This window comes from Lagenorhynchus albirostris, chromosome 9 (assembly GCF_949774975.1).
Source record: "Lagenorhynchus albirostris chromosome 9, mLagAlb1.1, whole genome shotgun sequence".
In the NCBI taxonomy this organism is placed as follows: Eukaryota; Metazoa; Chordata; class Mammalia; order Artiodactyla; family Delphinidae; genus Lagenorhynchus; species Lagenorhynchus albirostris.
In genome coordinates this window covers 106,608,132-106,631,682 of record NC_083103.1, presented here as the reverse complement: position 1 = coordinate 106,631,682, position 23,551 = coordinate 106,608,132, and the positions used below count along the sequence as shown (strand labels likewise).

The 23,551-nt window shown below is 44.5% G+C and overlaps 1 protein-coding gene across 2 annotated transcripts in view; it reads left to right on the top strand.

Moving 5' to 3' along the window:
* OPCML (opioid binding protein/cell adhesion molecule like) overlaps positions 1-23,551 on the top strand; it is a 500,180-nt gene that overhangs the window by 260,392 nt on the left and 216,237 nt on the right. For both annotated transcript variants that reach the window (XM_060158022.1, XM_060158021.1), the window contains exon 2: positions 15,401-15,633. In XM_060158022.1, the coding sequence (XP_060014005.1) occupies positions 15,401-15,633 (233 nt within the window). The remainder of the gene's footprint in view (positions 1-15,400; positions 15,634-23,551) is intronic.

The following is a 23,551-nucleotide window of genomic DNA, read 5'->3' as shown; positions in this document are numbered from 1 at the left end:
GCTGCTTTCAATAATTTTTCTTTGTCTTTAATTTTTGCCAATTTGATGACTATGTGTTTTGGCATGTTTCTCCTTGGGTTTGTGCTGTCTGGGACTCTCTGCACTTCCTGGACTTGGGTGGCTATTTCCTTTCCCATGTTAGGGAAGTTTTCGACTATAATCTATTCTAATGTTTTCTCGGGTCCTTTCTCTTCTCCTTCTGGGACCCCTATAACGCCAATGTTGTTGCGTTTAATGTTGTCCCAGAAGTCTCTTAGGCTGTCTTCATATCTTTTCATTCTTTTTTCTTAATTCTGTTCCTCAGCAGTGAATTCCACCATTCTGTCTTCCAGGTCACTTATCCGTTCTTCTGCCTCAGTTATTTTGCTATTGATTCCTTCTAGTGTATTTTTCATTTCAGTTATTGTATTGTTCATCTCTGTTTCTTTGTTCTTTAATTCCTCTAGATGTTTGTTAACTATTTCTTGCATCTTCCCGATCTTTACCTCCATTCTTTTTCCGAGGTCCTGGATCATCTTCACTATCATTATTCTGAATTCTTTTTCTGGAAGGTTGCCTATCTCCACTTCATTTAGTTGTGTTTCCTGGGTTCTATCTTGTCCTTCATCTGGTACATAGCCCTTTGCCTTTTCATCTTGTCTATCTTTCTGTGAATGTGGTTTTTGTTCCACAGGCTGCAGGATTGTAGTTCTTCTTGCTTCTGCTGTCTGCCCTGTGGTGGATGAGGCTATCTAAGAGGCTTGTGCAAGTTTCCTGATGGGCGGCACTGGTGGTAGGTAGAGCTGGCTGTTGCTCTGGTGGGCAGAGCTCAGTAAAAGTTTAATCTGCTTGTCTGCTGATGGGTGGGGCTGGGCTCCCTCCCTGTTGGTTGTTTGGCCTGAGGCGACCCAACACTGGAGTCTACTTGGGCTCTTTGGTGGGGCTAATGGCAGACACTGGGAGAGCTCACGACAAGGGGTACTTCCCAGAACTTCTGCTGCCAGTGTCCTTGTCTTTTCGGTGAGGCACAGCCACCCCCCACCTCTGCAGGAGACCCTCCAAAACTAGCAGGTAGGTCTGGTTCAGTCTTCTATGGGGTCACTTCCCCTGGGTCCCGATGCACACACTACTTTGTGTGTGACCTTCAAGAGTGGAGTCTCTGTTTCCCCCAGTCCTGTCAAAGTCCTGCAATCAAATCCCGCTAGGCTTCAAAGTCTGATTCTCTAGGAATTCCTCCTCCTGTTGCCGGGCCCCCAGGTTGGGAAGCCTGACGTGGGGCTCAGAACCTTCACTCCAGTGGGTGGATTTCTGTGGTTTAAGTGTTCTCCAGTTTGTGAGTTCTCCCACCCAGCAGTTATGGGATTTGATTTTATTGTGATTGCGCCCCTCCTACCATCTCACTGCAGCTCCTCCTTTGCCTTTGCCTGTGGGGTATCTTTTTTGGTGAGTTCCAGTGTCTTCCTGTTGATGATTGTTCTGCAGTTAGTTGTGATTCCGGTGTTCTCGAAAGAGGGAGTGAGCACATGTCTTTCTACTCTGCCATCTTGAACCAGTCTCCCAGTCTATGATTTTTAAAATATTGTTTCTATTTTATAAATGTGAAAAACTAGTGCTCACAAAGGATCAGGAGTATAGTAAATGACAGATCTGTGACTGGAACTGGTGTACCCCTTATTAAAATATTTATTCTCTTAACCCGAATATTACACAGAAATTCTACAGATAGGTTAAAAGCTCATCAACTTTCAGCATATTTTTTGTTTCATAAATAAATCAGTGCTTTACCAGTTTCTGATAAGTTTCACCTGAACCCAGAAGGAGCCGGGTTTGTTTATACCTAATTCTGCAGGAAGAAGAATGACTTTTGAGGGTTTGCCTGACTTTGGGATTCCATGATTTCTCATGTTATATGTGGGAAGGTATTTGTAGGGAAATCCGTGGGCTGTAATTTCTGTACTGCCAGAGTCTTTGCTCCCATGATACTCATGCTGGGAGCCCGTGGCTGACTTTCTCCATTCTTCAGAAAGATATCAAGCTCCCCAGACTCTTTGCTTTTAATTTAAAATTTTAATTTATACTTTTCCGTGGATGATACGGAGACAGACATGGCCGTGAGTAAATATGTCAGGATAATGTATTGAATGGAATGAAAATGGTGTGTGCTTGGGAAACACTTTAATTTCATCTTGCTCACTTCTTTGCCAACTATAATGAACAAATTGGGAGGCTGGGTTTTAAAGCTGTTGAGGATGTAGTGGTAGGGACGGTGGAGTGGGAGCCAGGGACAAATAAATAATGTGAACCGTTTGGGGTGACTTCTCAAGGCGTTCCCGACCAGCCGCTGAGCAGCTTCTGCGACAGCTGTTGTCTGAGACAAGGAGTCAGGGCTGAGAGGAAAAGCCTGCCCGCCTTTCACAACCCCCTGGAGTTCCACACCACTGGCCTGCACCAGAAGGGCAAGGAATTGGGCCTGGATGACGGGAGAGGAGAAGCTTTCATCATTCTTATCTTTAAAAGATGCTTTTCTTCTTTCCCCAAGGGCTCACTGCTTCTGAAATGGCTTTGCCTTATGCTATACCTTTCAAGAGGAAGTTGCAAGGAAGAAAGTGGAGAAAAGGTGGCTTCCAAAGCCACCTGTAATTCCAGATGTGAGGGGACCATCCACCAGTGACTAACCTGGGCATTGTTCTGTGGGGAGACCCTCGGCTAAATTCTATGCTTCTCCTTCACCTGCCCTGAGATGTACCCTTACCACTGCCTCACCAGCTAACGGTGTCTCCTTGGGTTGGGAGTGAGACTCCTGGAATAATTTTCCCTTCTCCTTGGTGCCCTGCAGCACGTGTGCAGTAAACATCTCTTAGAACTGAACATGCTGCTCTGAAACTCCTGACCTGAAGTAATCCCTTCGACTGTGATCCTGTCCCCATTGTCCCATTTCTCTTTAGCACTTACACGGTTAGTGTTTGCTTTGAGCAATGCCTCTATCTGCTTGAGGATGAAATGTTCTGAGTATCTGGTCTAGGGTGAGGGTTGTCCTATGTGTACACGGAAACTGCCCAAGACAAGGACACCACTGCATAAGCTGTCGGGCCTGCGGGCCAACGGGGATTCGCCTTCAGGTGCGCACAGCTGTACTGATTGATCTCTCAATTATGTATTTTAAGAAATACGGCATTTTACCAGCCACCGGCCACCAATCTAGAAACCAGCCCGTCAACCACTGTGCCAACACGCTGTGATCGAAGCCTGATACAAATACAAACTTAAAGCTGTCTCAGTGGCTTTAGCTGAGAAAATAAACCTTAGGTGGAAGTGAAATCCTACTGCAGAGCTCTGCATAGGTGAAGTACAGAATGCTTCTCAAGAGTGAGAAGATCTTAGACGCGAAAGAGTCTATAGGTGGACTGAGAAAGCCTTGAACCAGTGTTCTGGGTTTTGGTAAAAATGTAAATCTCACCTTCTTTCTGAGCTATTAGTGAGTGGAATAACCTGTCTTGAAACCGGGCTCAAACAACCCTCAGTGGAACTCCATTCTGTATATATCTGAAAATACAGAAAGAGAAGGCTTCAGAAGTCCTTGGGAAATGATAAACCAATGGATTCAGTCTCACTTGGTTAAACTAACATACACTCCCATGTAACAGCAGTTGAATTATGTTTCTCCAAATGCAGCAACAAGCTCTCTGACAATAGTAATAGAGCAGGTTCTGTTTAAGGAATGTTTGCTATGTGCAGGTACAATTCTGACTCTGGTTCATGTATCAGTATTATTTCATTCAGCTTCATAATAGCCCTGGGAGGTAGGTGAGTGTGTACATCCAACTTCACAGACGGGGAAAGGGAGGCTCTGAGGGGGTAAACAAAGAGCCTGTCCTGAGGCCGTCTGTTGGTCAATAGCAGAGCCCTTGCCAGTCTGAGCCAAGGCCCTCTCCTCAGCACCGCAACATACTGTCTCTTTAGTGTCCAGTTTACATATGTCATCAAAGCTCATAAAGAACTCTAGACTCCCCTGCGTCATTCTCAGTGTTGTCAAGAGTCATCTGGATGACCCATCTGGCCTGAGATGGGTTTAATCCTTTGTGGACGAGGGCCACCACTGTGTGGTCACCATGTATCCTACTTCCCATCACGTCCAGCCTCTTTCGTGCCAACTCATTTGCTCAAGGACCTCATTCCAGTGCATGGAACCCACCGGGTTCTCTCTATCCATCAGGGTCCCTGTCATCATGTCTCCTTTCACTCATCTGTTTTCCAGTTTCTTTAAAGCTTGGCTTCTTTTCCCTTGCCCACCTGGCACTCTTTAACACTGGATGAACCCAGCCATCCACGCTGTCTCCACCTGCAGCTCAGCAGCTCAGCAGATATTCTTGGTTGGAGAATATCCTCACAGCTGGCAGAGTAGTGTCGCTGTAAATTCTTGGTCATCAGCTGTAAGTGGGGCCTCAGCACTGCCTGTGAATCCTAGTGTAGTTCCCTAGCAATTTTGCTGTCATTTTCTGTAGCAGCTATTTCACTTTTTCTTGCATCTACCTTCCCCTCTTTCTTACATTCCCATTTACCCTCAACTGATAACTTTGCCGTCTACTTAGGAAAAGATAGAAACCATCACTCGGGAGCCTCCTTGCTTTCCCCTAGCCAGATCCACAAATCGAGGTGGGTTGCTATTATTTTTTCCTTCTCTTATGACACAACAGCTGAAGCACCCTTCCTTCATGTGCTTTAGATCCCACACTCTTTCACCTTCACTGTAATTTTTCCTTGTGAGTCATCTGCTTTCTCCTACGTCATCAGTTGCTCCTATTCAATAAGATTGATCCCATCAGTATATGCTTATATATTAAGTATCACAGTGTGTAAGTATCATAATGTAAGAAGGCTGGTCCTTGTCTTATTGACAGTTGCATCTCTGGTTCACAGTAACATTGGGCTACTCAAAGTGTAGCTCCCCGCTCCCCATCAGCATGGTAGGAATGCAGAATGTTGGTTCCCACCCAGACCTAGTGAATTAATGACGTGCACAGGTAACTTGTGGGCATTTAAAAGTTTGAAAAGCCCTAGCACCCAGTAGGTATTCAGTAAATATTTACAAAATGAATAAATAAATTCCCAGTGTTTCCAATCCTAATATAAACAAACAAAAACACTCTGGAGAGCCCGGTGACCTTTCTGGACTGCTTCCAATGACACTGTTTTCAGGATACCCCACACCTTCCTTGGTTTTGTTTAAATACTTTATGTCCTCCAGGACGCTCATCCTGCATGCCTTGGTATATGTTTCCTACTTTTCTCTGGATAACATCCCTCCCCCAACTACACATGTACACATGTGCACATAACACATACACACCCTTCCTGTGTATTAATGTGACTCCACACTCCAGCTGCTGTGAGCAAGGCACCATCCCCCAATTAGGAACAATGTGAGGATGCCGTGTATCTGGCAGCCTTCAAAGTCAATCTCTTGCACTCCTGAAGACCCTCTAAGCAGCTCTGACCCCGCCCATCCTCTGCAGAGGCTCTCCTATATATTCTCCACCAGGACCCTATCCCTACATATTAGCTCTAGCAGAGTTATTACTCTCTCTGAATCGTAAAATTTCCCCTTATGTAACTTAGGGTTCTTCTTGATGTTCTAGACTTGGCTGTATTTGTAACTCAGGAAATAACTGAGTCATTAAAGCTTCCCAGGAGAACAGCTTGGTGCAATTTAGCATACCTTAGGAATTGGTCTAAAATTTTTTCATTTTTTCTTCCCTCCTCTCCTTGCCTTTAAAACGTTCCTTTATTATTGGTCCTTGAATTCTCTAAAGCAAGATCGCCTTCTTCCCATTTTTTGAACTAGCATTATTAATATATTTTGATACATGTAAGGTTTTTAAATGAAAATCAGTTAACTCTCAATTTATTTAAAAAAAGGCAATTGACAAAAGCAAAAAAACCACAAAACTAATATTGTGTGTAAATTTAAAAATGAAATTCAAAGAAATGCATTTTGGGGTTTTACCATTCATCCCTTTTACGTTTTTCAGCATTTCTTAACTTGAAAACTTTCTGGAAGATCATTTTCTCAGGCAGGGGACAGGGGTGGGCAGAGACAAGGTGACCAGGGATTCCCAGTGGTAATACTATTTTTAATATGTTAAGTACCTAAAATCATGAAACTAGGTATAAATGCCTTAACCTTATACCCTTCTGTGACTCAAAAATCTAAAATTATAGATCACACACATATAAACTAATACAATTAAAGTCTTCAGCGTCAGTGGGGCAGGTGATGCTTTATTCAAATCAGTTTCCAAGTTGCGTGTGGATATGGTGCTGACTGCTGTAAGGACCCCTCTGACTTCACCATGTGCCCTTGATGCCTGAGGTCTCCTCCACTTGGGTTCACTGAAACTTTGGGGGCCCCCACTGCTCTGGCATCACGCAGCTTTCCTTGGCAGGGACGCCTTGCTGACACTCTGAGTCTACCTCATACGCTTCTCATTAGCCTCAGACAATGAAAGAAGTACTCACTGATGCCCTTGTACTGACAGACATGAGGCCAAACACTGAAATCTAACTGTGGTCAGACCACATCCACAACATGCATACGTGATATTTGTACAGAGTATTATAAAAATGAAAACAGTGAATTAAAAACTACAGCAGAGGACCTGTGGACCTTGTGTGTGTGTTTGTGTGTATAAATGACTCATAGACCAAGGGATAAGGGGGGGAGGGATAAATTGAGAGATGGGACTGACATATACACACTACTATATATAAAATAAATAACTAATAAGAACCTGCTGTATAGCACAAGGAACTCTACTCAGTGCTCTATAATGGCCTATATGGGAAAAGAATCTAAAAAAAAAGAGTGGATATATATGCATGTATAACTGATTTACTTTGCTGTACACCTGAAGCTAACACAACATTATAAATCAACTATACTCCAATAAAAAATTTTTTACAAAGACTTGTAGAGAGATACACACATACATGTATCTCCAAGGACATCTACTTCACCTATGTGGGTCCTTTTTTCCCAGCTTTATTGAAATAGAATTTACATATAACACCGTGTAAGTTTAAGGTGTACAGCATGTTGATTTGATGCATTTATTTATTGCCAGATGATTACCTTTATAGAGTAAGCTGTCACCTCCATCCCATCACGTAGCGTTTCTTTTTTGTGGTGAAAACATTTAAGATCTACTCTCGCAGCAAATTTCAAGGATATGATACAGTATCATTAGCTATAATCCTATGTGGGTTCTTTTTATGTCAGTTTGAAACACATTATCTTACATCTTTTTTTTAAATTATTTAATTAATTATGTATTTATTTTTGGCTGCGTTGGGTCCTTGTTGCTGCGTGTGGGCTTTCTCTAGTTGCGGCGAGCGGGGGCTGCTCTTCATTGTGTTGCGCGGGCTTCTCATTGCGGTGGCTTCTCTTGTTGCAGGGCATGGGCTCTAGGCATGCGGCCTTCAGTAGTTGTGGTTCGCGGCCCCTAGAGCGTAGGCTCAGTAGTTGTGGCACACAGGCTTCATTGCTCTGCATCATGTGGTATCTTCCCGGACCAGGGCTCGAACCCCTGTCCCCTGCTTTGGCAGGTGGATTCTTAACCACCAGGGAAGTCCCAACATCTTTTAATCATTATAAGTATATGCTGATCACCTCCTAGCTGCCAGGTGGACCGTTGGGAAGTGCTGGTGATACAAAGTGAAGACCACTGAGACAGTTATTTACAGCCTAACGAATAAGTACGTATATGATTAAATCCAGTGTTGGAAATTCTGTGAAGAAGACCGTCACATTACAAAGAGGTATAGACCAATGTGTCTGTATTAGTGATTAAATTCTATCTGCCACTGTGTACTATGCATGAAGGCAGAGGGGCAATGCGATATAATTTAGGTATTATCCCAATACCAAGGCATTTTCTAGTTAACTTCAGTTTCTCAAAATGCCAATTGTCAGTTCTTTGAACACAGAATCTGTAAAGTTATCTGTAAAGGAGACACACCATTTGTTAGGCTGGTTTCCAAGACTTGTTCTCCAGCTCTGCAGATTATCTAAGTGTTCCTGCAGCTATCTGTACGTGTAAGTGAGATTTATTTTTAATCTGTGTATGTGACATTTATTTTTAATGCAGACTTGATCTTCAGACACGCGTCATATTGCGTTCAGATTTCGGATGATAAAGACATGAGCATCTAGCAAGCAGGCGCAGTGGGGCATTCTGGAGTACTCTCTCTCCGTCAAGGATGCTCCCAATCCCCACGGCCCTCTCCGTTCCTTGCCCTGCTTTCGGTTTCACCGGTTACCATTTTCCGAAAGCAACATACCTATTTACTGAGGTGCTTTTATTGTAGCCTCAAAGGGCATGACCTTTGTCTGCCTCTTTCAGGCATCTCAGCTCCTACAGCGTCGCCTGGTACACATGAGACACTCATTAAATACTGTTGTGTGAATCGTGGCACTTTTTAGTTTTGTATTTTCAGAGGCAAAATATAAAAATGAGAACAAAATAACGACCACAAACAAAACCAAGAAAGCCGGCCAAGTTCACTTTTCAGGAAGACTTTGTTATCTTGATTGAATTCCTGCGTGTCTTTTGTCTTGTTTCTTTGAGGCAGTGGTTCTCAAAGGGCAGTCCCCAGACCAGCATCTCTGACCTTACCTGGAAACTGGTTAGGAAGGCAAATCCTCAGCCCACCTCCAGCTCACTGAACGGAAGGTCTTGGGAGGTGGGCTGAGCGATCTGTGTTCTAAAAATCTCTCTAGGTGATTTTGATGCACAGCAAAGTTTGAAAACCACTGCTTTAAGGCATGGGTTTCCCCTAACTGTGAAACCAATCCGGGCACCTTAATCCCACGTTGCATATTCAGCGGAGCTGGACATGACGCTTTGCAAGCAGGACCCCTTTCCTCCACTGTCTTTCAGGTGTTCCTTTGCTCTTTCTGATTCTTATCTCCACACCTCTCCTCACACATAGCTAGAGGTGGTTTACGGATGTGAAAAAATCACTTCCAAATGTTCTTCCTGTTCCCCAAAGCTGTTTTATCACTTATGAGAAGATTAAATAAGTACCATAACTTTGAGGGAAACTCTGGCTGGCCTAATAACTTGGGTTCTCAAACCACAAGCACTTTTTTTTATTATTATTATTAAGAAGAAGCCCTGAAGTACAGGGACCCCCTGTGCCAGGCTGCCCAGGTTTGAATCCCCTGCCTGATGGTGTTAACGCAAGTTTGTGGGCCCACCACACAGTGAGGCCAAACAAACTGAAACTTCGGAGTTTGGAGCAGAGAAACGTTTATGATCAGCTTGTGCACAATTCTCCGACTGTCTGATGGTGAGGCAGCAGGGTGGTGTCACAGGGGTTAACATTGTCAGTCCTTAGGCAACAGGAGGCCTGGGGCTATGTGCTCAAGGTCCCCGAGGAGTTAACATCTTCCATTTGTTGGAGGGGGGAAGGTTTACATCTGCAAAACAACTCAGGAAATGTGCATCAAACACTATTATCTAGGTACTTCAGAGAGGAGCAAAGCAGAGGATGGGGGAAGGCCTGTCCTGGGAAGGCCCCATGGGGTCCTGCTCGGTTACAATGGTGCCAGGCTTGGACGTCAGGAGTCCTGAACGTCTCTGTCTGTTCCTCATTGTACAATGTGGACAGTGATAGAGTGTCTCTCAGAGGGTAGCTGTGGGATCAAGTGATTTAATATACGGAAGGTTCTTAAACTGTGCTGGGCACAGAACACTCACTGTGTAATTGTAGACGTTCCAGTAGAGGTGCCTTGAGTTCTGTCGTATTTGGGCCAGTAGGCAGGGTTAGCTTGGAATGTAAGAATTTTAAATACCTGAAAGGGCTTTCAAGAAATTGGAAAGCTGTCATTAATATTCCTTAACTTTCCTCTTGGCTCCCCCTTATTTAACATTAAAAACCCTCCTTCGTGGGCTTCCGGTTAAAGGGAGTCCAAGACGTAGCCACAGCCAGCAGGGCAGGAGCGGGGTTTGGAACAATACTTAAGCATAATGTTAAGTCCTTTTCTGAGCTCTTCTTCCTGCTGTTCAGAGGATGGTGAAAGGACCCTGTAGTGATGGAGGAAAGCTGGAAGCACTGAAAGGACGCGTTCTTCTGGGGCACAGAAGCATTAAGAGGCAGATAACTGTCCTCTACCGACAGAATCCTTCTGCTAAGTGTCTTTGTCATCTGTTAGGTCCTAGGGCTGTGTAGACTCAGCGAAGCAGCTCTGCCCCATTAGAGAGATGGACTTACTTCCCTCTGTGTGTTTTCCATGCCCACTAATGAGGCCCAGGCTTGAGAGCAGGTGCATTGGACCTTAGTCATCCATCCGGGGTACGTCCACCGAGAGGTACACAAGGCTTTCCAAGGGCTGTGTGGCAGGGCACTGAGAGTGTGTGCTGACCAGAGGGTGGATTTGGACTGCCCTGCCTCAAAGTCAGCCCCTACCAGACCCTGCGGCAATTTGAACCGGTGCGATTCACCCCCAACCTGCAGTTGTAGGTCTTAACACAAGGAAATGTATCTAAAGAAGTACATTTTCAAGGTCTAAAATGTCCTAAAATGCATCTGCCTGAGAAAGACCTGTGTGTGAGTTGTAGTTCTGTTTGTCCTTTCTGAGTGCTCCCACTTTAATTGTCCGGGAGAGAATGTTCCTTTACTTTCGTTGTGACCTCCACCGCTATTACCGATCTGTCATCACACAGAGTATCAGTCCTGAGGGAGAATCCCACCAAAGTAAAGCAGAGAAGTCCTCGAGGAAATGGCACAGTTTTTCGTCAGTAATGAATTCATGGCAAAACTGGTACCTTCTCTGTCTTGGAATTAGAATCCAGAGAGATAGAGATGTTTTCTGACAGAGGGCAGGGTGATTTGGCATATTAAAATAAACAGTATTTCAATTTTCCCCACCTTTCTCAGCGTATTGGGTTAAACAAAGTGCCTCTAAGTGACAGAATAACACATCTTTAACAGTCATTTGATAAGGCCTAGTAAAATGTTAGCAATATACTGTCCAGATACTGAGAAATTGAATGAATTTAATACTGGGTTACAAAGCCCTTTGCAAGTCAGGTATTTTCCAATTCATTGCTTTAAAAGAAATTGAAGGAGGAATTAATTGAATTGTCAGCTGTGAGATCATTAAAATAATTTTTGAAGCTATATTACTATGTGGTTTTTGGCATATATCTTGGAAGAGGTTCAAAGAATTGAGTGACATTGCTATACAAGGTTTTCATTTCTATCTCCTTGCTTATGTGAACTTGTTTTTTTTTCAAAGCAAAATAGGAATAGAATTGATCCTGAGCTCTCATTCTAGTATAATGATATTTATCGATGGTATAATAAACAGAAAAGCCTCATCTATCCCATTGAGAGCTATATTTCCAGTAAAAGTTTACTTCTTATGTTTAATTATTACTTAACCACATGTATAATATATTTATGTTGTTTTATCAGTATTATCCTTGTAATGATAACTCATTCTAAAAGAAAATATTATTCAGAGCTTTACGGTCACAGAACATGAAAGAAATTTAAATTTCAATCTCTATACTATATATATATTGTTGCAAATAAATATGATAGCTGATCAATAAAAGATTTTCAAGCATAAAATATGCTTGAAGTATTATATCAGGATAAAATCCTGCAGAGGATATATAATAGATACACAAGTTCAAGTTTAGAAAAGGAACAATGCACATTTTATGGCTGTTAAAAAAGAGCTTGTTCATGAATTTTGAAAGTAGACAACCATGAGTATCAAATTGCTATGGTATTTAAATTCGTATAGAGATATATATAAAGGGACATTATGACATTTTATTTATTTATTTATTTATTTATTTATTTTTGCGGTACGCGGCCTCTCACTGTTGTGGCCTCTCCCGTTGCGGAGCACAGGCTCCGGACGCACAGGCTCCGGACGCGCAGGCTCAGCGGCCATGGCTCATGGGCCCAGCCGCTCCGCGGTATGTGGGATCCCCCCGGACCGGGGCACGAACCCACGTCCCCTGCACCGGCAGGCGGACTCTCAACCACTGCGCCACCAGGGAAGCCCCATTATGACATTTTAATTTTAAAATGTGAATAATCTCCACAGACCAAAAATGCATCCTTTGCAACTATTACCTAAACTTTAAAAATATTATGTCAACTTAAAATGTGCAAAGAATTGACCAAAATAAAAGCAAGCATATTGTCTGCACTGTCACCTGGGTGTGTGTGGTTCCAGGGTCTGGGAGACAACACCCTTTACTCTGTCTAGTTTACCATCTACTTCCAGGCTGGCCAAACTGTACAGTAGGAATTTAACCTTTAGGAGTCATTCAAACAGGGATTCAATCTTCATGGAAATACAGCTGTTATTAAGAAAGTTGGCACGTTAATTCTTATCAGTGATTTGCAACTGAGAGTGAATGAATGTGTTTAATCATATTTTTTTTTCCTAAGAAATGCTTTTGAAAGTGGGGAGCAGAGAGGGTCCATTAGGGCTTTAGTCCTCATAAGGGAAATGGACAGTTGCTGTATAAGGAACAAAAATGCACAGAAAGTGAAGCTAGGGCCCTAAGGATGTGGAGGAGACAACATGACCTTAGTTTTTCTTTTTTTTTTTAGTTAATTTATTCCTTATTGAAGTGAAGTTGATTTACAATGTTGTTTTAGTTTCGGGCATACAGCAAAATGATTCAGTTATACATACATATATATAATTTTCAGATTCTTTTCCCTTATAGGTTACTACAAAATACTGAGTATAGTTCCCTGTGCTATACAGTAGGTCCTTGTAGTTTATATATTTTATATATAATAGCATGTATATGTTACATGCAAATTCCTAATTTATCTCCCCCCCTTTCCCCTTTGGTAACCATAAGTTTATTTTCTGTGAGTCTGTTTCTGTTTTGTAAATTAGTTCATTTGTATCATTTTTTTAGATTCCACATATAAGTGATATCTTATATTTGCCTTTCCCTGTCTGGCTTACTTCACTTGGTATTGGTTTCGCCAAAAAGTTCATTCGGTTTTAAGTAAAAATAAAAGATATATTTTTCATTTTCACCAAGAATTTCATCGAACAATGTAAATTCACTGACCGAATGAACTTTTTGGCCAATCCAATATGATAATCTCTAGGTCCATCCATGTTGCTGCAAATGGCATTATATCATTCTTTTTTATGGCTGAGTAATATTCCATTGTATGTGCATACCACATCTTCTTTATTCATTCCTCTGTCAATGGACATTTAGGTTGCTTGCATGTCCTGGCTATTGTAAACAGTGCTGCAGTGAACATTGGGGTGCATGTATCTTTTCAAATTCGTGTTTTCTCTGGGTATATGCTCAGGAGTGGGATTGCTAAGTCATATGGTAACTCTATTTTTAGTTTTCTAAGGAACCTGCATACTGTTCTCCATAGTGGCTGCACCAGTGTACATTCCCACCAACACTGTAGAAGGGTTCCCTTTTTTCCACACCCTCTCCAGCATTTATGATTTGTAGACTTTTTGATGACTTCAGTTTTTCTTTATGCCAAATAGGCATCCGTGAAGGTGGGAAGGAGTCATTGAATGATACCTGAATACAGGGACCATTAGGTAAATGCAGCTGGGTCCCCAGAACTCACCTCACTGATCTTAGACGCATCTGCAAAATAATTACAGAATTAGATGTATAAGTACAGGTATGCAGGGATGCCTGTGGCCAAGTTAAAATAAAAGCTTTGTAAGAATATTAGAGTATGATTCTGTTTTAGGTAAAACCAAATCAACACAACCTTTCCGTATGTGAATATATGTCTGTAAGGAGTAAGGTGAGGAAGACATAACAGGCTGTCACTGAAATGACGACATCCAGGCAGGGAGTTGGGTGGAGAGAAAGATTAGCTCGGCCTTTAGGCTTCTTTGTGTTGTATTCGTTTACATGTTTATACATGTTTATTTTACTTCTGTGGTTGTAAAAAATAAAGAACATATAGAAGAGAAAAATCTCTTCCTTCCTGCACCCAGTGGTCACCCCACCCCTACCTCGAGGCTGCCCGCACCTGCTGAATGACAGGTGGACGTGTGCATAGCAGACCCCTCTGATCGGAAGCTAGTTTTACTGTTATCCCTCCTGCCCATCAGGGAGAGGGCCTCTCGAGACTGGGCGCTCACCCCTTTCAGTGGCAGCTGTCATTTTGGTGCTCCAGTATCCTTCTGTTCCCTGGACCATTCAGGCTATGTCAGGCTGTTCACTTTGCCAAGGGAAACACACGTGTCTCCCCATGGCCGGTGTCCTTGGTGCTCCCACCTCCTGAGCCCTGGTCCAGGTCGAGGTGGGAGCAGACCTGGTGAGGTGTGGCCATGTTTATTCCCTGTGTCCCTACCTGAAGGTGCTGACTTCACGTTCCCGGTCCTCAGGAGGCACTGCTCATACCCCCTCTGGTGGGACATCTCGGGGAAGCAGGTGTCATTTCACCTTTTCATTTGCCAAGATACTGAAACTCAGGTTCTGACTAGAGCACTGAGTACTGGGGTAGACACACCTGGGGCCCTTTAACCATGCCCTTCATTGAACAGCTCCGATTTCTCAAGGATTTCCTTTTCTCAGTTTTCCACCCACACGTTCTAAGTTCCTGGGACACATTTGCAAATTTTCTTCCTGACCAGCAGGCACATTTATTTCTGCATTAAACCCGATAACCTGCAGGTCATACACACCGACAAGCAAATTCCATTTGCTCGTAGCCTCCATTCATAGCCTCTGACTGTTGGGAAGAGTAGGTTAGGGTATGTGGGGTAGTGGTCTGCTTGGCCACTTTCTCCTTCCCTCTCCTGAAATCTTAAGAGGTAGCCGTGACTGCCTCAAAGACTGCTGGCATTGTACCGTGACTTTCAAGACTCTGTTATCAGTTGCAGTTGGAGGGCTTTGGGCGGCTTAGGGGTACAGGAGATGATGAACACGAGGGAGGTCTGGAGGTAAATATGTCCCATTTTTGACCTAACAACAAGTTAAGCATTTGCTGTGTGGATTATTGGTGACCTACTTGAAATACTGATGCACTCTCTCTCCCCTCTGGCCCTGGGCCACTTCTCCCACAAGGTGGTAACTGTGCTCGAGAAATATAAACTAATTTTCATAGAAGCCTAAGGGAAAAAATAAGATGGAAAGCAAATATACAGCAAAGATATTCACATAACATGTTCCTAAATGAAATAGAAATGATTTTGTAGCATCGGTTCTTCAGGAGGATTCAGGCCACTGTTGCCCTCTATTTAGGAAGTTTTATCAATAATTCGTTCCCTTTAGCACTGGGCTATGTTATTTCATTTACCCTTTGAGTGACAGCAGCTGTGTTTATAACAGAATCTCTGAACACTTTCTCCCTCCCTCCCCTCCCCGACCCTCACTCACAGGTGTACCATAGATGACCGGGTCACCCGGGTGGCCTGGCTGAACCGTAGCACCATCCTCTACGCCGGGAACGACAAGTGGTCCATAGACCCTCGTGTGATCATCCTGGTTAACACGCCAACCCAGTACAGCATCATGATCCAGAACGTGGACGTGTACGACGAGGGCCCGTACACCTGCTCCGTGCAGACGGACAACCACCCCAAGACCTCCCGGGTGCACCTCATCGTGCAAGGTAGGCGGCCCGGCCAGCGGGCTCATGTTCCCCTCAGTGAGGCAGGGGAAGCATGATCTCAGCTTGTCCTTCTACTCCTGTAGAAAGACACAAAAGGCCGTTTCCTCTGTAGAATCCAGAGACTGAGTGTCTGTCCTGGATTCCTTCCACCTGCTGGGGTCTTGACTAAGTGCTGAGTATCTTTACGGAGTTTCTCCGTTTTCTCTCTGGTCCTTCTGCCATTAATGGGTTGTTCGGCATGTTTGAGCTTTCTGGAGTTGGGAAAAGATATATTAGAAATATATATTATGTTGTACGATGTTATATGATGTTATGTTATACTATGTTATATAGATATTAGTTACTTAGCACTCTGTAGTTGGGAAAAGATACATTAGGAAATGGATACGGTACTACTCTCCGCGCCTCTTGTTGTTCAGAGGCTTATTTCATGATAAAGCGTTAATAATATTGATGTGAAATCGTGTGACATGACTGTTCTTGCATAGCTGGTGGTTGTGTCTGTACCAGAAGGGGTTCTGTGCGCCATTTGGCATTGCTGCTGAGTCCGTGTACACCCTTTTAGCCCCACAATGGAGTTGAAGTCAAGAGGGATATTAGTCAAAATGTTATCTCCAGGTCTATGTTGGAAATAAGTATATATAATTAAAAGGGGGAATCCCTAACATTCTCTCCCATTCTCCCTTAAAAGTCTGAATTACTATAACCCAGGCATAGTAGTTAAGAGTGTTTCATTTGAATTTTACTTTGTAGGAGAAAAATGGGGTTGAAGAAATGTCAGAATCTCAGATACCAACTATTAAGTGTTAAGAATTAAAAACTTGTGCAGAGAGCAGTCAAGAGAATTGAGGAACCGTCTTAAGACAAGGCAGCTCTGCAAATGACCTTATGTCGAACTGCCCCCATCACTATGTAAAGCAAGTCCTATCAGGTATCCACTCATGGTAGCAATGAGGTGCTGAGCAGACTAGCTCCCATCCCCCTATGACATATCCTTCCTCCACCAAAGGAGAGGTTTGAGTGGACCTTTCTCAGTGTCCCCTGTGCTGATGTCTTGTGGCCATGCCTTGAGCTCAGAAAGAGTCCCTGTGTGTGACTTAGTGTCAGTAACTGCCTTTCATCAGATCCCACCTGCAGTTGATCCAGTGGGTTTTATATTTTTTCAGTTTCTGAAATGTGTATGTCATTGTCGCTTAGCTAATATGGATTCCCTCATCCCTGCCTTTCTAAAAAATATAGCTTTGCTCATTTCAGATGGTTACATGGGAAGTCTGAGTAGGGGTTAGAGTCTTTTCGTGCTTTGGTCACGTGTGCAAATCAAGGCGGCCGTTCTTTTCTTTTGTCTGGAACAGTTCTTTGCTAGCAGAGCATCAGGGGCCTTGGCTCTGCACAGCGTGGTAATGGCCTGAGCTGGGCCAGAGGTCTGTCTGCTACAGCCCTGGCTCCCGGCAGGCCCTGGTGCTGCCATAGTGCTGAAACATTGCCTCCGTTCAGCCTCTAAGCCCTTCTCTCACCCACACGCTCCCAGACTCCCACATCTGCCTGCTCCGCTGTGTCTGTTCTCCATCCATGTCCCACTAGGGGTATGGCTTGGGGGTGATCTGCTTGGGAGCTACAAGACGGGCTGCCATCTGGAGATAAAGACAAGTGTCACAGCTGATGCTTCTCCTCAGAGGCTGGTGGAGGCCCTCGCTGAGATCAGTCGTCTGAGATGAGCGGGGATGTCTGCAGAAAACAAGGGAGCTCAAGCTCTCACCACCCGCCTGCCACCTGGGCTTGGCTCCAGAGGAGCAGAAATTCTCGGCATGGGAAGTGACGCCTCCGTGGCACCTCCGTGGCCTTGACAACAACGTTATCTTCAAATTCAGGAAATTCGTCACTGAAAGAAAAAAAGAACTGTCAGGCTCTGTACAGAAACAGACTCAAGCAGAACAGGGCTGTCACTTTTCAGGGAAGAAGACAGACGGTGTAAGCCTGTCAAAGCCAATACAGGCCATAAAGGGCTTGTGGTACAGAGCTTCAGGGATAATGCTCTTCGTAAGAAGCTTGGAGTAATTCCTGGGGCTGGATGTGAAAGCCAGTGGGGTCTCAGAGCTTTGGGACAGAAGACTCTAGGAAAAGGCAAGAAGCAGGGCAGTGGAGTCCCTCATTCCAGAGGTGACGTCCTCAAGTCTCCACGCTTTAGGCCAAGCAACTTCTGTAGCTCCAGGCAATCCAGTGCAGAGATCAGGAGGGCAAAGGAGGAAGGGGAGCAGCTCCTCCTGGAAATCTTAGCGGACTGGGCTTTCCATTTACTGAGAGGCTAAAATAAGGAGCTCAGGGAGCTGTTCTTCCTTTGGGAATCGGTTGAGTTTCCAGTGGGTGGAAGCCGAGACCCTGCGGCTCAATTAGAAGAAAGCCCAGAAGTCTCCTCTTTCCCAGCAGCTGTCGGCTTTTGTCCAGTCTATAGATTAATTTTTCAGACTTAGTGTTAGTTCAGGTTAAAGATAATGAAAGTTTCCTAATCCTCTTAAAGAAGATTTATCTGACCGAGTAGAAAGCTTTTGGAATACAATAAGGCATGTATAAAACTGAGGTCTAATCCTGCCTTTAATTTCAAACTGCTGATGGGTATTGATTTTGCAATGAGAAAAACTGAAAAATTTCCAAGCTGCAACTTGTCTATCTGCATATGCGTGTGCGTGTGTGTGTGTGTGTATGGTATTTATTTATCTTCTGTCCATTTGAGAATGTTACAACCTCATCACCTCTGCCAGACAAGTGTCATTAGCAGAAGGGCAATCCCATGGGGTCTAGGCTTTGTTGCTCCCTCTTCCTGCAAAGTGAGTGAGAGCTGCTCTAACACTACCTCAAAGCCTGTCCTTTCCTGGTGTATAAGGTGGCCTTTCCACGTATCTGATGGGATTAGTTTCCTAGTCCTTCTCTTTGAGGGAAGAAGCTGCTTTGGTTAAAATAGCATCACTGGTCCCTAAGGTACATCTTGGCCACTGAAGGGATAACTTTAAGGTGCCACGTGACGGTGAGGCTGTGACTGTGGCCCTGGTGCCACGTGACGGCAAGGCTGTGACTGTGTCCCTGGTGCATGACGGCGAGGCTGTGACTGTGTCCCTGGTGCGTGACGGCGAGCCTGTGACTGTGTCCCTGGTGCGTGACGGCGAGCCTGTGACTGTGTCCCTGGTGCGTGACGGCGAGCCTGTGACTGTGTCCCTGGTGCGTGATGGCGAGCCTGTGACTGTGTACCGAGGTGTTAAGGAAATCCAGAACAAGGGGCTCAGGTTAGTCAGGGCAGGAAAACCAATCTGGCAGCCCTGTGTGGGAGGGAGTGCCATAAAGGAGATGGAGGCATGGGCTGGGCAAGAGGTCATGCCCGTCACTCGGAAGGTGTGAGGACAGCAGATTGTGGGTCTCCCTGTAGGAATGGAGAAGCTTCCTTCAAGAGGTATCATCCAAGGGACATTGAGAGGATTAATCCCCATATCTTGAAATAGGAAGAATTAAAAGGATATCACCTCCCTTTTTGAGTTTGGGGAAATGTTAGATGTTCCCACTAGTGATTGCAGAGCTAGGATCCTGAGCCGCTGGGAGAGGAACGTGTTAGGCTTGTGAGCTTTAGGGATAAAGAAGACACAGACATTACACACGTGTTATAGAACTAAGAAACAGGTGTAACTCAAGACAAGAAGGGGTTTGTTTGAGATTAATCATGAATTTACTAGCATGAGAGGAGGTAAGTTTTGTGAGATTAACTCTTCCTACTTGAGACCAGCAGGAGCCCCACACAGCACGCTGTCTGAGGGATCCTAGGCATTCAGCAAATGTTTGTCAAAGGAACGTAGGACAGATGGATACAGCAAGTGAAGCGGCATAAGAAGGCAGTGATCATAAAGTCCCTTCAGGCAGATAGGGGCAGGGGATGCGTCAGGCTGGCCAGATGACTTGGAGTGGCCAGTAATTGGGAAAAGGTCCTTAGAGGGATGAGGTCTTCCATGTGACAAGCCAAGAGATATGTTCTAACAGCGATCACATGACTTCCGTGTGTTTATTTAGTACTTTACAGCACTGGTCACACTCTCTGGCTCATGTGACCCTCACAACAAGCCCTGGGAGGCTTCAGGGCAGTGACTGTTATCTCCATTTTGCATGAGATCACTGCAGCTCACAGAGGTTAAGAGACTGGCCAGGGTGCCCTGTGAGTCAGCAGCTGTGCTGGGTCTGTACCCCAGCCGTGCGACTCCACCACAGGCCACCCCCCACTGCCAACCACGTCCAAGGTGGTTTCTCTAATCTAGATCCATGGGAATTTGCCAGTTATCCTTTCTTACTTCCCTCTTTTTCCTGCTACTGATGTTTCATTGTACTAGCAGAAATTGTGGACAAAACTCAAGGAAGAAAATGAGCAGCGGGGGAGCAGGAATGGGGTGCCAGAGCCCCACGAGATGATGTAGAGAGGCTGAGGGAGAGGCAAAGAAGAAGATAATTAACTTACCAGTAGCTCATCCCTCCAGGGACACACATTCCAAATGTTACCTCTTTCCCCTAAGAGGTAACTGAGAACGCTGGGCCCTTTGAGAATCCAGGATCTCATCGTCACTCTGATTGTCATGAACTCCTCAGCATTCTGGAATGTATGGGTATCGTCGTGTCACAGTAGTTGTCACTGTCAGGGAGCGATAGACAGGAAGATCTGGCATCCTTTCTCCTTGGCTGTTGGTATCTCTATCTGCTCTCTTGGCTAGTCCAAAAATCTGTTTACTGCCAGACACTTCCTTTCATGGAGCAAACTACTCTTGCTGAGCCCAATTTTAGGCAAAGGGCTAGAAAGGATGAATGCTGTGAACAAGGCTACGCAATTTCTACGTCTTCAAAGACTTTGGGACTTTGAGCCTGGAGTCAGTTCAGGTGAGATTACTTGGTACCCAAGGTTTAGTTTAGCAGGTAGAGAAGTCTGATTCTCCACCCAGTCCAGCCCTAGGTTTCGCTGAGTGTCAGCCAACCTCTGCACTGGGCACATTGAGTGTAAACTGATCTCAGTTGATCCTCACAACATCCCTGAAAGGTTTGCTCCACAGTCACATCTTACAAATAAGAAAACTGAACCTCAGGAAGAGTGAAAGCTTGCCCAGAGATGGTAGAGCCACGAAAAGCTTTAAATTCCCTTCACTGGGCTTATCTCTAGGAAAAGCTATCAAAACACGCACAGTTGAAGCCCTCTGAGTGCATGGTCTCTCCTGATTGTTCTTCACTGAAGCCCTGGGAGACAGAACAGAAAATCACCACATTCCAAGAAAGGAACCTGAGATTCAGAGAGCTCACATGATTTGTCCAAGTTACACTGGCTAGCAAGTGGTGAAGCACCCCTTAACACCAGGAGTTTTATTTTAACTTGAATAGTTGACTTACAATGTTGTGTTCGCTTCAGGTGTATAGCTAAGTGATTCAGTTATACATATATATTTTTTTCCCTTACAGGTTATTACAAAATATTGAGTTCCTTGTGCTATGTAAAAGGTCCTTTTTGGTTATCTGTTTTATAGATAGGAGTGTGGATGTTAATCCCAAACCCCTGATTTATTCCCCCCCCTTTCCCCTTTGGTAACCATAAGTTTGTTTTCTATGTCTGTGCGTCTATTTTTGTTTGTTTATAAGTTCATCTGTATCATTCTTTTAAGATTTCACATATAAATGATACCATATGATATTTGTCTTTCTCTGTGTCTGGCTTACTTCACTTAGTATGATAATCTCTAGGTCCATCCATGTTGCTGCAAATGGCATTATTTCATTCTTTTTTATGGCTAATATTCCATTGTATGTATGTACCACATCTTCTTTAACCATTCATCTGCTGATAGACATTTAGGTTGCTTCCATGTCTTGGTGATTGTCAGTAGTGCTGCAGTGAAGGGGTTTTAATTCTAGACCCAGTGTTGGGTTCACAGGCCAGATTGCTAACTCATAGCTAAGTAAAAGGGCAGGTGGATGTTACTATTTGTGAAAAAAATATAGAAGTTCTGAGCTGCTACTGAGAAGGGTGGTTCCTGAGAAGATGGTTGAGGAGTAGAGGGGGCCTGGCTAAGGCTGGTTGGGGCGGATGGGGGCCGGGCACCTGGTGGAGCATCCCAACAGGTAAGGGAGGCACACCTGCCCACGTGTCACACTTTTGCAAGGACCTACCTATTTCTTTTTTTTTTTTAAATAAATTTATTTATTTTATTTACTTGTTTTTGGCTGCGTTAGGTCTTCGTTGCTGCACGCGGGCTTTTTCTAGTTGTGGTGAGCGCGGGCTACTCTTTGTTGAGGTGCGCTGGCTTCTCATTGCGGTGGCTTCTCTTGTCATGGAGCATGGGCTCTAGGCGCGTGGGCTTCAGTAGTTGTGGTGCACGGGCTCAGTAGTTGTGGCTCGCGGGCTCTAGAGCGCAGGCTCAGTAGTTGTGGCGCACGGGCTCAGTAGTTGTGGCTCGCGAGCTCTATAAAGTGCAGTCTCAGTAGTTGTGGTGCATGGGCTTAGTTGCTCCGTGGCATGTGGGATCTTCCCGGACCAGGGTCAAAGCCGTGTCCCCTGCATTGGCAGGTGGATTCCCAACCACTGCGCCACCAGGGAAGCCCGGACCTACCTATTTCTAACCCTTCCTTTGTTACTCAGCTCTTTTTCTCTGCTGTTTTCCCCCCTTTTCCCAAATATTCTTTAAATAATTATTTAACTTAACATGCATAATTGTAGGCCTAAAGAAAAGCAGGCAGTCAACCTGAAATAAATTTCATTTATTCGGCCTCTATTTTAAATTATAATCACACTTGCTCTTCACAGAGGCAGGGTGGGAATGTGGAAAAGAACAAGACTGTGCGTCAAAACACTCCCTCCGCAGCCTGAGCTCTGCTCCTCACATCCGGACCTGTGTCTCTGGGACGTTCCCTTCCTGGCTTCTTATTCTGGGGTGAAGAATACAATTGAATGTAATTGATTTCCTTCAGGTACACACATGCACACCTTAATCTTAATCCTGTGTGTGTGTGTATGTGTGTTTATTAACAGATATATATGAAAGACATCCTTTCCTTTCCTGCTTCACGTGATATTTGTAAACTCCACAACCCACATCCGATGGTGTATATATCATACTAAGATTCCTAATTTCAGGGTTGGGTAAACTAAGAAAGCAATTACAGCTTAGAAGGAATCAGGATTGAAGTCGGTGCCCTCAGAATGCCCTCTGTACCCAGCCGAGGAAAGCACTTCATGAGTCGCCCTTCCCAAGAAGGGTGTCCCCCTGCAGGCTCCCTCTAGCCCAGCCTCGGGTTTGGAATGAGACCCACACTCATACTCACACTCTCCGTGCAACTGTCCTGTCCCTTCCCTCAGATTGTGTTACTCAGACATTGTCTGAATTTGACATGTCCTGTAGCTGAAATCGGATTGGTCTTCACCTCTCCCCAGTCCCCTAGGTTATCATGTCTTTCATGACATCCTGTGTAGTTAGCTGCTGACAACACAGTACGAAACACATTTTGTAGAAAGAATATTTCTCCTTTTATCAAGCCTCTACTCCCATTATTGTGAGGAGAGATATGGGGCTTTGTTCTGCTCTGCTTAGAAACTAATAACACACACACACACACACACACACACACACACACACACTCACTCACACACACACACACACACACACAGCTTTTGCAGTTTCCATAACTCCTTCTTTTGTGGCCCCTGGAATTCCATCCTTCTCTCCATTGAATATGCAGGTCCATCCTCCCTCTAGTAAGGGGCTGTGTGAGGGTCCTGGCTTTGAGTGGGTGCATCAAAGTGCCTGAGCTTGCTTGGAGGCCACAGCAGAGACTCTTGGCATGATCCAAGATGGTGCTGTCAGTCCTGGCACCCGGTTTGGGATACATACAGGAGCCAGAAAGAGAAGTGGTGGGG